This window comes from Asparagus officinalis, chromosome 6, assembly GCF_001876935.1.
Source record: "Asparagus officinalis chromosome 6, Aspof.V1, whole genome shotgun sequence".
In the NCBI taxonomy this organism is placed as follows: domain Eukaryota; kingdom Viridiplantae; phylum Streptophyta; class Magnoliopsida; order Asparagales; family Asparagaceae; genus Asparagus; species Asparagus officinalis.
Window position 1 is genome coordinate 18720969 of NC_033799.1, and position 16691 is coordinate 18737659.

Here is a 16691-nt window from a genome sequence, read left to right on the forward strand (position 1 = left end):
CGAAAAAATAATTAAACACAATAATATATAATTTTTTTGCACTATTCATTAGCATCTGATTCTGAACATTATAATACGATAATACCTTTCAGATCATATTTCGAATTAGAACATAGTGTTTACAAATTACAATAACATTCTTTTTGCATTCATTTATTAAAATTGTTTCACGACTCGTTAACATTACAAAACAAATATTTGCCTTCATTTCTTAATAATCCATTGTTGATGCTCTTTTAACATTTGTCATTGCAATGTGAAAAATTAGTGCCAACTTCACTAAGTTGTTCACCAAAGAATATGATGTATCCATCTTTCATTCAACAAAATTCTTATTAATTTAGGAGCCTTTCGCCTGACACTTTGAAGCTTATGCCTCGCTTTATGAAAGGGTCCAATGTATTGTTTTATGATTCTGCCATGTTAAAAGTTGGAGTAGGCATATATTGGCTGACAACACTTAGTGGACAAGCAATATCATACTAAGTTAGAATAAGATAGTAATAGTACAACTTTCCTATTTGTCCCCCATATTTTTTAGGATCTTCTAGCAGCTCTTCTTATTTGGTAATACACTGGAGTTCTATTCTATCAGCTCATGAATTAGTTTATACTCTGATGCCCACTCTTGGAGAGTAGCCAACAAATATTTCTTCTGAAATAGACAGACTCCCATGTTCTTATCATTTCACCTCAATTTCCAGAAAAGTATCTCAACCTCCCCAATTCCTTAGTTTGAAACTTTTTCTGAATATAAACTTCCTTTGTCATCATCAATAAGAATACAAATATGATCAAAAGATACTACTAGAAGAATCCTCCATCTTTTATTAATATCGATAACCGAGTGGTCTCTGTGGTATCTCTTCATGGCAAACCTTATGATAACTTCTGCAAACTTTCCACAACCAAGTCCCCAGAGACCTTCATATCAAGCATAACATGATCTCTTCAATATTAAAACTTTTCACTCACTAAGCAACAACCCCCCCCCCCCCCAAACCCCCAAACTCCTCCTCCCCTCCCTCTCTCCCCCTCCATTCCCTCTTGCACCCACCCCCTACCTCCCCTCTCCCCATCCTCTCACCCTCCTCCCCCCCCCCCCAAAAAAAAAAAAAAAAAAAAAAGCTCTTGTAGCCTTCATTGCGCTGGTTGGGGGCTCTGTCTATCATTCTTAATTCTAATTGATATGATGGTTAATGCCAAAATCATGTTTATGTCATTTTAGCGACCACATAAAACTCTTCTGCGTAATAGTCAATATTATATACCTGAGAATATCCCTTGACAACTACATGAGCTTTGAGGTGAGTGAGGGTCCCTTCAGAATTAAACATTACCAAGCTTTCAGGTAAGCAAGGGGTCCCTTCAGAATTAAATTTTACTGCATAATTTTATTTACAACCAATACATTTCCTTGCTGGTGGAAGCTGTACATGGTTTGTATATTATTATGTTCAAGTGCAATAATTTTTTCTTACAATAGCTTTTCTCTACCTAAGTGTGATGCACGCCTCTAGCAAAGACTCAAGAATGGGTGACAGCCCATAGTAAGAACAAAATAACAACAGAAATGGCAAGATCGCAAGTCAGATGAGTCTCATCAACATGTTGTCTAGGAGATGAAACTCAAGGAAAAGCTGGCATAGAGTCTGAATTAGAAGTCACCGGAGCTAATGATAATTGGGACCAGTTGACATAGGCAAAAGAAGAAGATCGAACCACGCTAAAGGAAATATAAACATCGAAAAATTTATGACTGTGATGATCATTGTTTAAGTACATCTACCTCTATATATTGGAACACAAAAGGATTGGATCTATGTATCTAATCAATGTAGGATTAAATACATAGACCGTATATCTAGGTCTTCTAAAATTCCCTTCAAAATGGGTCGATTGGAAAGCTTGAGGCCTTGGTATTAAGATTGATGACAAAATTACTTTTGACAGCACCCACGTTTGCGGAGGTCTAAATGGAAGAGAAAGTTTGTTGTAAGCAATATGCAGCCAATTGACAGGTTTCAAGATGGGTTATGAGTCGTACAGCCTAGTTCATGAGTCATACGGCCTATGTTCATGTAACCAAAATTCTACTGAGAGGTGCATTTATCTCCGAGCATATAAGTTCAATTCATTTCCTCCTTTTTGGTATATTTATACATTGACTTTTTATACTTTATACAAACCCATCTTCATAGTCTATGCAGTAATCAATTTTTGGTACTTGCAGAAACATAGATCCAACTCAAAGCTTTCCATGCAAAAGGCTTCTGGGGGATCTTTTAAAAATAGGCAAACCTTCTCTTCATTAAGTCAAACTTCAAAAAATAATGAAGTTAGAAATATGCATCATAGGTGCCAAGTCAAGCCAACTAAAGAAGGGCTCGGTTTTGATGTCCATTCAAATGCTTCCTCTGATAGCCATGGTTCTTCAGCAGTCCTTCCTGATCATGGTATTGAGTGCCTTGACAAAGTAGTTATCAATAATGGGGGTGGACCCATTGAGGTGGTCACTTGTACGTCCACAAAGGTTGCAGCCTCAGACAGAAAGCCTAAAGTAATTCAGGGAGTTCTCGTAAAGGAAAACGTGGATATTATTCCCAAAATTAAATGGGGTGACCTTGAAGAAGTTGGTTTGCTACTGTCCAAAGGTTGTGAAAATTCAAGTAAAATTGGAAACAGTGAGAGTTTAGATGGCTCAGATGGCACCATGCAGGAACATGCAGATGTTGCAGATTCTGGTGAACCAACATTAAATGCGTCATTATTCACTCCACCTCAAGTAGGAGAAGTTACATCTGAAGATGCGGAATTGTTTCCTATACCGCTTTCTTTGGGCGTCCATGATGAACGTTCTGATGAGACCTGGAAGGAAGTTAGTGAGATTTGTATCAAAGATTTGGGATCGGTGAGTGTTAATCCAAAGGATGTAGTTGAAACTAGTAAGGCAGCAGAACTTGAACTTGATGGTGACTTAGATCCTGAAGACACAGTTAACGAAACCTGTTCTTCATCGCCCCTTGGATCAGTTGATAATGTGATCCCTCAGGAGCCGTGTGACGAGTCTGAGAATGTAGCACTGAATGTCTCAGAAATATCTATCACAAATGAGAATGCAGGCATAGTTGATTACCCTCCAGATACTAATTTGCTTTCGCATCTAAACAATAGTGTTGAATTTTCTGTTGATTCATCTGTTACAGAAGCCTCAGAAGATCCAAATGGGCAAAAGTATGACCCAACAGAAGCAGTTGATTTTGAAGAAGGTGAGCAGGGGGAGAGCAAAGAAAGGTTCAGAGAAAGGTTATGGTGCTTCCTTTTTGAAAACCTCAATAGAGCAGTAGATGAACTTTATCTTCTTTGTGAATTGGAATGCGATGTGCAGCAGATGAAGGAAGCCATACTTGTACTTGAAGAAGCTGCATCTGATTTCAAGGAACTGAAATGTAGGGTGGAACACTTTGAGAACATGAAACGGACTATTTCCCAATCATCTAAAGATGGTATGCCAGTAAATGTGAAAACAGATCATCGCAGGCCACATGCCCTCTCATGGGAGGTAAGAATGCTCATCCAGTCTAGTCTTTTCCCATTGAGCTCACAATAATCATAGTTCTGAACCCATCAAATGTTGTAATTCTTATATACACTATTGGAATTTGTTTATTCTTGATACTGTATAATGAAATTTCTGGAACACGGAGAGTTCATTCATTTTGTTTACTTTGGTAAAATCTGATATATGATTGCAGAAAAATGAAAAAAATTCTGACCAATATTTGGACAGATACATCTGCAATTCACTCTGATCATAAAACATCAGGCAAATCTTTCTATGAAAAACTAGTAACCGCAAGAGTACTGGAAACAAATTGTTTTTAAATTAGATATGTATTGCAGGCTTTATTCTTCTTATTGCTGTCATCTGAATTACTTGTTTGCATAATTTCACTGATGGAGGTAGTATAGAATTTAATTCAAGAACTTGAGTGCCAGGATGAAGGACTACTTGGTTTGAACCAATACATGTTTTGTGTACTTAAGTTATCAAACCGAAATGTTCATCTTCTGATAACATCTAACTGATAACCTTAGATGTTCTTTTTTCTTTCACTGCTGCGTCATGACATCTAAAATCAGTTACTCATACTGTTATGGTCGCCGAAGAACCTCTGCCTCTAACATATGAACTTCTTAACCCAAATAATCTTTAGATTGTTGACCATTTATTATGTGGAGTTTGTTATTTAAGAAATCCTAGTCAATGATGCATGGGCTTGGACTGTAAAATTGTCAACATGTTCAGCCCCTACATAATTCTCTTATCATTTAAATAGGATGCTTTAAATTGACAGGTCCTTTAGGTCTCATATATTTTAGAAGAATTTAAAACTGTACTATGAATTTCACTGAAAAACTAAAAGAACACTGTAATTTAACAGATATATGAGTACGAGCTTCCATAATTTATGAACAACAGAAAAAAAGTTGTCGTATGGAAGAAATTAAGAAATTAAAATAAATGATAGTTTCATAAATGAATATGGAGTTAAATTTTATTATAATATTTTTTCTTTTTTTTTTTTGTGTTGTTGCGCCAGGTTTTTTTTGGGGGGGAGGGGTTGGGGTTGGGTGGTTGAAGTTTGTGAAAGGCCTGTTTCGGATCATGTCTGTTTGTTGCCTCCTGTTCTTGGCCTTAAAGATAATAAGGGTATGGGCATGCAGATGCATCCAACAGTTTCCCTCCACGAGTCATTAGTTGAAGATGTTTAGCTGGGAATCCAGTCTATAGTGGAGCTGCTGGACAACACATTTTTTCTTCCTAATTTCTATTTATGATAAGCTAATGTATATAAGATATATTATCTTTCTTGAATTTAAGCTCTGCTTTATGATTTTTTTTTAAATGAATATGATTTCCTTGGCAAATCTTTCCTTTACACGTTGATATGTAGCTTGCTAGCTGCACAAGTTTATTTGAACGATGTTGTAGGTTGTTCTATCTACCAGCTGGCCTCCTAGAACTTGTTCTTAGACTCTTCTTGCTCCTATTTGCACTGCACGTCTTAGACACCAATCTAAAAAAACTTGATTTTAGACAGCAATTCATAATAAAAGGCTGCCTAATATTTAATGGATCTTACCTCGATAAGGCTGGGTCTTTAGAACTTATGAGTTTTGGTTCAGTGGACAGGGAGCTTTGAAAGAAAGTGAGGAACATACAGTTATCCTTCACAGTCAATAAATTTGTTTGCCAAGGAAGGGTAAGTAGAGTTTTGCCAAATATGAAGCCAAAAGAAACTCGTTATATAAAGGGTTTGAGATGTGAGGTCTAGGAAAGATTCATTTAGATTAATTTGTTTTTTCTTTTGGAAAACTTATGAAAACTTGTGTCTAAACCCCTAAGTATAATATGGATAGCTTGCATCAGAAACTCGAGTTACGCTAGTAATCCATTTTGAAGACATTGAATGAGCAGCAAATTAAAAGGAGAATCCTGTTTTCTTGTTCTAAAATGTTCAAAGAGTGTTCCTTTTGGTCAGAGAATTTTTGAACAGAAGTCAAACAGAGGATTGACTGCTAAGGTGGAGGTTACTGAGAGTAACATAGCAACGTTGTTTAAAGTTACTAGGTCATATATTTTAGATCATTTGGCAAAGATATGGAGCTGAATCTATTGATTTTGTGGTCATAAGTTGCTGTAGCTGGTCCAGCTATCAACCTATAGAGGAATTTGTTGGAATTTTTTCTTTTATTTTCAGTAATTTGTGAGTTAGCATTTATGGTTTATGCCTTTTTTTGGTCTTGTGTGATTATTTTTCTAGTCATGGGAGTCATCTAGATGAAGGTAGACCCAGTTTTCTTTAGTATGAAACGCGTAAGAGATAAAGGGAGGACACTCACAAAAGAAGTGAGAATATAATGCTTTTCACATGTCTCCGAGTCCAAGCTAAATGTTATCTATTGGATTGGAGTCTTAGACTAACTATAGAGGGGAAGGAAGGGACCTATTGGTCCGATGGAGCTTTTTTCGATGATCACACCCTTTGGAGACAGATTTATTTGGCCCCGCTGTTGCAAGTAGTACTCTTGAATAGCAAAGTTTGGAAGGAGTAAATAAGAGATTAGGATGAAAATGACAGTTACCCAAATTTGTATTTAATATAAATTGTAGGAGCAGTATCTATATCCTTTGGAAGTTACTAGTTAGTGCAGTTTATGTGCTATGAATAAAGTTAAATAAGGAAACAAAGAGTGAGAAGAGATATGTAAGATCTAACTATATCTTGTATTAGGTTAACTCCTGCTTGGTGTATAAAAACTTGCTAACCGAACAACTATATTCACCAATATATATGCATTTATATATAAAGTCTGTGGTAAGTTACCATTATACATATGATTTACATATCTGAACGGTACATGCAAAGCAAGGAAGATCCTTCTATTCAATTTTACAACTGCTCTCAAATCTTTATGATGCGGAATTATTTTCATCTAAATCTAGCTGCCTAAGTTTTATACATATTTAGATATGAGGATAGTAATTAAGCTTTTGCTTTGTGGTTCCTCAATGCAAACTGGAAGTTTTCCTCGTTGCGAGATCCCTGTGGCACTTTATCTCACTCTCTAGCTGGAAGAATCAAGAACTAAATGACATTTAGTAAAATAGACTAATAGCTCAGAAGAGACTGAGGGATCATCTCATCTTTCCTTCTGTGTATCATGGTGTCTTAAATTTCCTAAGCTCCAAACAATCATAGGGTCTAAGACATTACATGTACTATTATTGACTATAGGTAACAGCCCAAAATTTGGATGAGCGATAGGGTGCTGTACTGTCAATAGCTTATGAGATGACAATATCATTATATCATTATGTAGTTGTGACGCCCATGGTTTTTACACATGGCTGCAGTCCAAGATGAACCCAAAAATATCAAACCTGCCATGCACCCAACCCTGTACATAAACATGTTTCACTGTCACCATTAATATCACTCTAGCATATATCAAATGTAAAGTAGTGATGGTACAAACATATATAATAAAGATGAGAATACAAAGAACACAATATAGAGAAGAGGTAGCCGACGGTATTTGTAATTATATCCCAACAAAAGATAAGAAAAGTACATCTGATAAACTGAAATAAGAATCTATGAGTCTCTAAAACATAAGAGTCAACTGAACAGTACTAAGACACTTAGCCTCCAAAATGAAATATATCTCTAAAAAACTAAACCATAAATACTCCATTGTGGAGCACCAACTAGCTATCTATGAATGACGGTAAATTTTGCTGAGTCTCCGTCAACCTGTGACTCTTCGAATCCCCGACCCGCTATCTAAAAAAAGTGGTAAACAACGAGCATTAGAACGCTAGCAAGAACATCTCCGCCCTCAGGAGAAGGGGTAACGCATATAAAATACTACACAGCATATATATATATATATATATATATATATATATATACACACACACACACACACACACACACACACACACACCATGTACTAAGAGGAGTTAAAATTTAGAAATTTACAACACGAGATGAGTACGTCGAGCAAATAATCCAAACAAGGAAATCCTCATATATATATCATGTATCTCAAATTGTGAATCGCTAAATATCAACTCCAAATCCTATGAACAAGCAATAAAGAAGTACATCACTAACACCTCATTCAAGACATGTCATGTATGTCAAATTTACAGTATCTCACCCTACCCTCAGGTGGGTGGCACGGGGGCAAAAATACAATCCTGTGTAATCCTCATCAGAAAGTATATACCGTCACACATAAATGACACAATGTTGGACTACGTCCATCAATTGTACTCGCTTGAGTCCTAGGCAACCCAAAGATGTAGAGTGTAGTCGTCCACAGTATCATGCGGCTCCCGGACTAACGCTCTCAGTCATCGAAACCAATGTATGTTGCGGAGTGTAGTCGTTCGCAATATTATGCGGTGCACAGACCAACACACTCAACAATCTTAGCTAAAACGCAACACGGAGTGTAGTCATCCGCAGTGTCATGTGGTGCACGGACTAACACACTCGGAGTGTAGTCGCCCGCAATATCATGCGGTGCACGGACTAGCGTTCTCAAACACCTAAATAAAGACGTATCGTAGTGTTGTCGCTCGCGGTCTCATTCGATGTATGGACTAACGCACTCAGAGTGTAGCCGCCCATGATCTCATGTGGTGCACGGACTAACGCACTCAAGCATCCAAAAACATCGCAATTCGAAACAATTGTCACTCCTTATCGTGACAAACACAAAATATTAAGTTACTCACTCCCAAAAGTCCATGCGTGTTCAAACCCAACACCGGCACTCTCATGGCTACGCACGTGTATCGACCTGTGGCCCGTACACTGTGTACGTGACCAAACGTGCTAGACAAAACATGATCGATCAGTCGACTGATCAGACAAAACAGGATCGATCGGTTGACTGATCCTTCTGATCAGTCGACCCACTCGAAGATGAATTGAAATCGACAGAACTTGGAAATCAGTTGGCTGAAAACCTGATTAGTCGACTATATCAGTCGACCGAACAATAAGTATCGGTCGACCGATACATATGTTAGTCGACCGACCCGAGAGGAACCCCAATTCCTGAAGACCGATCGGTCGACTGATCCTCCTGATCAGTCGACCAACCCGAAGACGGATCGACATCGACAGACTTCGCGAACAATTCACATAATCGATATTTCTTTGAAAATAACTCATGTTTTAATTCTTAATTAGGGTATGTAGAGTTTACTTTGATACATAAAATCACAAATATCAATTAGAGGTGATCTAATAACCCTAAACATCACTAATCAAATTTAACTCAATTAATTAGGGTTCTAATCCTAATTAATTCATCAATTAGCAAATAATTAGAGTTTTAGTCATCAAGGTCACATATTTTCTCTATTTAGTGATTGGATCTAAAGTTCTATTCATCAATCTAGGGTTCAATCCGTCAAAAATAAAAAATAATTGGGGATGAGTTTGGAGAAGATGAACTTGCCTTTAGAAGAGGTTTTGATCTCTCAAATGGACTGTTCGTACGAAATTGCTTCACAAAAATTGTAGATCTCGTCATCCTTTAGATCTTTGCTTCACAAAGTCTTTTCAAAATCAAAATAATTTTTTTTAGGGTTTTTGAGAGGGGGCGGTGGCCTCTCTATGGGAGAGAGGAGAGAGAAAATTAGGGTTTTGGTTGTATATATATATGGTTTTTAAATATCCCTCGAAAATTAGGTTTTAGTCTCCGTCGTTAGAACACAACGAAATTTTACCCACAGCACGGTTTCGACATTCTAAGATCGATGGTGCAAACATCGTGTCCATCTGATCAACATAAAAATTACTAAAAATAAAAATACGACAGATTTCAGCAGACTCGCGATACTGAAGCTAAAACTGCGAATCGATCTCAAATCGATTCCAATCTGATTCATTCATTCCAAAATGATCACCAACCATAATAAAACTCATTTATTATCATTTAAAATTATTTTTCAATTTTTTGGGGTTTTACAGTAGTAAACATGCTCAGTTTGCTAATTCTGTTGTAGGTCCGCCGAATGACAACTTCACCACACAGGGCAGAAATACTGTCTTCGTCTCTTGAGGCTTTCAAGAAAATTCAGTCCCAAAGGGCTGGCAAACCTGCAACTCAAGATGCAAAATACCTGAGTAATTCACTTTCAACTATTCGATGTGATCCTAGAAGTTCTCTGAGAATGCCATCAGAGAGTAGAACACAAAGTACAACTTCCGAAAAGCAAGGAGGGACTTCAGTTCTGGGAAACACCAAAGTAGAAAAGCTGAATATGGATGCCTCAAGGCAAAGCAGAGTAGGTCTAGTGCGAAATGGGCGTTTGCCTCTGCAAAGCCAGTCTGCTACTGGTACTGGGAAGCCTAGGAGAGAACCACTAGGACCAGTTTCTGAAACCGAAAAACAGTTATTAAGAAAGGATAAAACATCAGCTGAAAGCAAGGCAGATAAGCAGTCGAAGATCACTGATACTGTCAAAAAGAGCACTTCTTTAGCTGAAAAAGAAAAGGAAAAGGACAAGGAAAAACACAGTGGTGCCCCGTGGAAGCCCATGGATGCTTGGAGGGAGAAAAGGAACTGGGAGGATATACTTAAATCTCCAATGAGAAGTTCTACTCGAGTCTCGCAGTCCCCGGGTCTGGCTAGAAAAGGCATGGAGCGTGCACGAGTATTGCATGACAAATTGATGTCTCCTGAGAAGAAGAAAAAGACAGCTTTGGATTTGAAGAGGGAAGCAGAAGAAAAACATGCACGGGCAATGAGAATTAGAAGTCAACTGGAAAATGAGAGAGTGCAGAGGCTACAACGCACATCGGAGAAATTGAACCGTGTAAATGAATGGCAGGCTGTTCGCAGCTTGAAGTTGCGTGAGGGGATGTATGCTCGTCATCAGCGAAGCGAGACTCGACATGAAGCATATTTGGCTCAAGTGGCTAAGAGAGCTGGTGATGAAAGCAGCAAGGTTAACGAGGTTCGTTTTATTACTTCCTTAAATGAAGAGAACAAAAAGCTGATTCTGCGTCAAAAACTTCAAGATTCAGAAATGAGAAGGGCTGAGAAACTACAGGTAATCAGAATTAAACAAAAGGAGGATACAGCAAGAGAAGAAGCTGTATTAGAACGTAGAAAGCTGCTTGAAGCAGAAAAGTTGCAACGTCTTGCTGAGATGCAGCGTAGAAAGGAAGAGGCTCAAGTAAGAAGAGAAGAGGAGCGCAAGGCATCAAGTGCGGCACGTGAAGCAAAGACTCTGGAACAGCATCGCAAAAAGGAAGTTAGAGCTAGGGCTCAGCTTGAGGAAGCAGAACTACTAGCCCAGAAATTAGCTGAAAGACTTAGTGAAAGTGAACAGCGTCGAAAATCTTACCTAGAGCAAATACGCGAAAAAGCCTCCATGGATTTTAGAGACCAGTCATCACCTCTATTGCGTCGTTCTGTCATAAAAGAGGGCCAAAATCGATCTATATCCGCAAATAGTGTTGAAGAATACCAAACTTCATGCATTTCTGGCACCGGAGATTCTTCTAGAGGACTAGTTAATGTCACACAGCAGCAGTCGTTGAAGCGAAGGATAAAAAAGATTCGTCAGAAGCTCATGTCTCTTAAGTATGAATTTATTGAACCTCCGATTGGCAGTGAAAGTTTGGGGATTGGACATAGAGCTTCAGTGGGAACTGCTAGGGCGAAGATTGGACGATGGCTTCAGGAACTTCAAAGACTACGTCAGGCTAGAAAGGAGGGTGCTGCAAGCATAGGATTGATTGTGGGAGAAATGGTAAAGGTAAGGCATTTCAGATCTTCGAATTAGATCATTGTATAGATTTATATTTGTAACAATAGTTGATAGCTCATATGCCATATAGTGTATCCTTGCCAACCTTTCTTATATGAGTAATGATATCATTAAATATTTTAATGTTGACTTACTTTGGAACATCTTTTCTAAATAATTTGTATTTTTTTTGTTGTCATCTGGAACAGTTTTTAGAGGGAAAGGACGCAGAGCTTCATGCTTCTCGCCAAGCTGGTTTGCTTGATTTTGTATCTTCTGCACTACCTGCCTCTCACACTTCAAAGCCTGAAGCCTGTCAGGTGACAGGATACCTCTTAAGACTTCTACGTGTAGCAATGTCAATGCCGGCAAACAGGAGTTATTTTCTTGCACAAAATCTACTGCCTCCTATTATTCCCATGCTCTCTGCATCTCTTGAGAACTACATAAAGATTGCAGCATCAACAAGTGGTGGATGTAGTAATCTCTTGACAAGTAAAGCATCAACAGAAAATTTGGAAACAATTACTGAAACACTTGATGGTTTCTTATGGACTGTGACCACAATTGTAGGTCATGCACGTACAGATGAACGACAACTCCAGATGCAGGATGGTTTACTGGAGTTAATAGTTGCTTACCAAATTATTCATCGGCTCCGTGATCTGTTTGCTCTTTACGACAGACCACAGGTGGAAGGATCACCCTTCCCTTCCTCCATTATCCTAAGTTTGAATCTCTTGGCAGTCTTAACCTCCCGACCAAGAACAATCTCTTCAATTGATTGGGAATCTTGTATACCTAAAGATGAAGCAGACAATAAATTTCAACAGCCAGAAAGTTTAGCATCTCAAGGCATGGGTGAGATCTCTATGATAAGTAGGCCTGCTGCAATGGAGATTGCATATTTACAGGTGAACGAGTCTGATAAAGGTGCCAGAGAGTTGCAATCAGGAATATTGTCTATGCCAGAAATTCCAAATCAAAGGCCGTTAGATGGAGAATCTATGAAGGATTCCTCTGTTACACTGGATTGTCAGGGCAATGTTGGGGATATCACGTGTGAAGAAAGTGCTACATGTGAAGTTCAGAACCTTGTGGCTGAAGAACATGCCAAATCAGTTCCAGCCCAGAAAATTGAAAAAAACTCCATTGATGGTTGTGTAGAAAGAAAAAGAATGAATGAGCAAAATCTTCATGAGAATAAAGAAAGCAAGAAAATATGTAGGTTGAAGCAGCCAATGGCATTTCTTCTTTCTGTTATAACAGAGACAGGTCTCGTCGGTCTTCCATCATTATTGACAGCAGTGCTCTTGCAGGCAAACAATCGATTGTCATCTGAACAGGTACACCTACATTAGGAAGTAAGAGAAATAGCATGACCCGGTCTCTTATTTCCAGGCTACAATTGTATCTCATCAGGTGGATTTTTTTTCCATTGTCCTTTTCGGTTGTGCCTCACTGCCTTGGATTGTGTTCTTATAGATTGGATACTTTTTATGCTGGGTATCATCTCCTGAGGATTAACCACTACCGTCTGAAAGTTGTAGTTCCTGCTTTTGCCATTGGTTAGTCTGGCATCTGCTCATATCTGTTGTATTCATTATAGGGGACGGGTTTGCGGTGAACCAAAATTTTGAGATATTGTCACAGGACAAAGACAGCTACAAGTATAATGAAAGATAAAAGAACGAAATCAAAAGACTGGGAAAACAACTTAGGTGAATTGATGAACTTAATCATGCAGTAGTGTGGACCGACAATTCTAATGCACGTGAAGCCTCTTCCTGGGCATGTACTTGCATATTTTTCTCCAGTTATATTTAGCCGCCGTGCATTTTCTGATAGGTTTATGTTTGCTTCCTTTCATAAGTTGTAATATATTATTTGCATGTAGTGACCTTGTTTCATTTTAGGCCTCTTATATTCTTCCGTCAAATTTTGAAGAAGTGGCTACTGGTGTGCTGAAGGTTTTAAACAATTTGGCACTCTTGGATATTGCTTTTCTGCAAAGAATGCTGGTACCTTTTCCTTGTAACTTGTTCATCTTAAGTTCAATCGACAAAAGGATGCCATAGATATTAGTTGGCTGTTTGATGTATGTTTCAAGTAAGTCTCCTCTAATATGTTGTACTCTTTACAGGGTAGACCAGATCTGAAAATGGAGTTGTTTCACTTGATGAGTTTTCTTCTGTCTTACTGCACAAGCAAGTGGAAAGCAGCAAATGATCAGGTAACGCAACCCTTTTGCCATGTGGTGCAACTGGTTGATGAGGTTTTCCTGTGTATGCCTTACGTACTGCACATTAGTATGCCCACATTTTGGCACCTTTTCCTGCTGCCTTATTCTTCCTATATAATCCCTTTAATATTTTTCTTTCTTGTTTACCATTTTTCTGGATTTTGTTTTGTTTTGTTTTTAGTATATAGTTTGTGCATTCAGCCACCCTTCAGCATATTTTATCAAGGAATACTTTTAGTTTATCGGTAGTTACCAATTTCATGTCCATTTAATGTGTTACCTGCACAAGCAACATAAAGCATGATGACCACAGCGAATTCTGATTATTTGAAGAGTGTTTTAAATTAAAACATGTATTAGATAATTGAGTATATGCCCAAATAAACATATGCATTTATTCAAGAAGTGTCCAATATGTGTGTGCGCGCGCGTGCGCAATCTAACATATGCCTATTTAATGATTTGGAACATTTGTAAATGAAATTTTCTCTTCCTGGCTAAATTTCTTGAGATCCTTTTTTGCATATACTAGTTGCATTATATAGATAACTTACGGATCCTATTGTGAGCTTGTACCTGGTATATAAATTCTTTTATTACTTTTATCAGGTCAGTTTGCTCCTCTTGGAATCTTTATTGCTTATTAGCTACTTTGCATTGTTTCATGCGGGTCTTTGTCCAATTTATTCCCTCATCGCATCTAAAAGTTACATGGATACCTGATCTAATTGCCTTTTACGGAACAGGTCTGCGATCTACCCTTTGTTTTCTTCAGCGACCCTGAGTTGACTCCAATCTTGGCTAGTACACTCATGGCAGCTTGCTATGGCTGTGATCAGAACAGAGGTCTGGTGCTTCAAGAGCTGAGTGTAGATATGCTACTCTCTCTCCTCAAATCCTGTCGACAAAGTTTGCTTGCTGATCAACCTGACAACTCTCTGCAAGAGAATTCACTGGCAAGTGATCTATGTGATGGAACCCAACAAACTCAAGAGGCTAAAAAACCCCAGGGTGACAACAAACCAAATCGTAAAGGCGCTAGATTTGCTTTCGCAAAAGGAAGCACGTCGATTAGCAACATCAAAGCGACCAAGGCAAAATCGCAGAGGGAGCACAGAGGAACAAAGACTTGCGATGAATGGGCTTTCAAGCACAATTTACCATCCTCGGAAACTTCTCACACTTTCATGTTGCACCAGAGGTTTCCTACTAGTTTCCTGGATAAAGCCGAAGAGTTCTTCACCTCTGGCAGCTTAGAGCTGCAGCTTTAGCAGCTGCAGATTTTAATTGCAACATGCCAAATCAGTTCCAGCCCAGAAAATTGAAAAAAACTCCATTGATGGTTGTGTAGAAAGAAAAAGAATGAATGAGCAAAATCTTCATGAGAATAAAGAAAGCAAGAAAATATGTAGGTTGAAGCAGCCAATGGCATTTCTTCTTTCTGTTATAACAGAGACAGGTCTCGTCGGTCTTCCATCATTATTGACAGCAGTGCTCTTGCAGGCAAACAATCGATTGTCATCTGAACAGGTACACCTACATTAGGAAGTAAGAGAAATAGCATGACCCGGTCTCTTATTTCCAGGCTACAATTGTATCTCATCAGGTGGATTTTTTTTCCATTGTCCTTTTCGGTTGTGCCTCACTGCCTTGGATTGTGTTCTTATAGATTGGATACTTTTTATGCTGGGTATCATCTCCTGAGGATTAACCACTACCGTCTGAAAGTTGTAGTTCCTGCTTTTGCCATTGGTTAGTCTGGCATCTGCTCATATCTGTTGTATTCATTATAGGGGACGGGTTTGCGGTGAACCAAAATTTTGAGATATTGTCACAGGACAAAGACAGCTACAAGTATAATGAAAGATAAAAGAACGAAATCAAAAGACTGGGAAAACAACTTAGGTGAATTGATGAACTTAATCATGCAGTAGTGTGGACCGACAATTCTAATGCACGTGAAGCCTCTTCCTGGGCATGTACTTGCATATTTTTCTCCAGTTATATTTAGCCGCCGTGCATTTTCTGATAGGTTTATGTTTGCTTCCTTTCATAAGTTGTAATATATTATTTGCATGTAGTGACCTTGTTTCATTTTAGGCCTCTTATATTCTTCCGTCAAATTTTGAAGAAGTGGCTACTGGTGTGCTGAAGGTTTTAAACAATTTGGCACTCTTGGATATTGCTTTTCTGCAAAGAATGCTGGTACCTTTTCCTTGTAACTTGTTCATCTTAAGTTCAATCGACAAAAGGATGCCATAGATATTAGTTGGCTGTTTGATGTATGTTTCAAGTAAGTCTCCTCTAATATGTTGTACTCTTTACAGGGTAGACCAGATCTGAAAATGGAGTTGTTTCACTTGATGAGTTTTCTTCTGTCTTACTGCACAAGCAAGTGGAAAGCAGCAAATGATCAGGTAACGCAACCCTTTTGCCATGTGGTGCAACTGGTTGATGAGGTTTTCCTGTGTATGCCTTACGTACTGCACATTAGTATGCCCACATTTTGGCACCTTTTCCTGCTGCCTTATTCTTCCTATATAATCCCTTTAATATTTTTCTTTCTTGTTTACCATTTTTCTGGATTTTGTTTTGTTTTGTTTTTAGTATATAGTTTGTGCATTCAGCCACCCTTCAGCATATTTTATCAAGGAATACTTTTAGTTTATCGGTAGTTACCAATTTCATGTCCATTTAATGTGTTACCTGCACAAGCAACATAAAGCATGATGACCACAGCGAATTCTGATTATTTGAAGAGTGTTTTAAATTAAAACATGTATTAGATAATTGAGTATATGCCCAAATAAACATATGCATTTATTCAAGAAGTGTCCAATATGTGTGTGCGCGCGCGTGCGCAATCTAACATATGCCTATTTAATGATTTGGAACATTTGTAAATGAAATTTTCTCTTCCTGGCTAAATTTCTTGAGATCCTTTTTTGCATATACTAGTTGCATTATATAGATAACTTACGGATCCTATTGTGAGCTTGTACCTGGTATATAAATTCTTTTATTACTTTTATCAGGTCAGTTTGCTCCTCTTGGAATCTTTATTGCTTATTAGCTACTTTGCATTGTTTCATGCGGGAAATC

General features: G+C 38.2%; 2 protein-coding genes across 4 annotated transcripts in view; both read left to right on the forward strand.

The window, feature by feature from the left end:
* Positions 1-13368, forward strand: part of LOC109845333 — a 30269-nt gene extending 16901 nt beyond the window's left edge. Inside the window, exons 4-8 of one of the 3 annotated variants that reach the window (XR_002248311.1) lie at positions 2234-3562; positions 9596-11356; positions 11557-12693; positions 12833-13142; positions 13264-13368. Coding sequence is in view for 1 of the 3 variants with exons in the window: in XM_020414572.1 (XP_020270161.1) it covers positions 2234-3562; positions 9596-11356; positions 11557-12693; positions 12833-12874 (4269 nt within the window). In the remaining 2 variants the exon portion in view is untranslated. The remainder of the gene's footprint in view (positions 1-2233; positions 3563-9595; positions 11357-11556; positions 12694-12832; positions 13143-13263) is intronic. The other 2 variants (XR_002248312.1, XM_020414572.1) reach the window with 2 other exon arrangements.
* Positions 13116-16691, forward strand: part of LOC109845833 (S phase cyclin A-associated protein in the endoplasmic reticulum-like) — a 4571-nt gene continuing 995 nt past the window's right edge. Inside the window, exons 1-4 of the mRNA XM_020415097.1 lie at positions 13116-13142; positions 13264-13368; positions 13491-13580; positions 14318-14869. Coding sequence (XP_020270686.1) covers positions 13116-13142; positions 13264-13368; positions 13491-13580; positions 14318-14860 — 765 coding nt within the window. The 3' untranslated portion in view covers positions 14861-14869. The remainder of the gene's footprint in view (positions 13143-13263; positions 13369-13490; positions 13581-14317; positions 14870-16691) is intronic.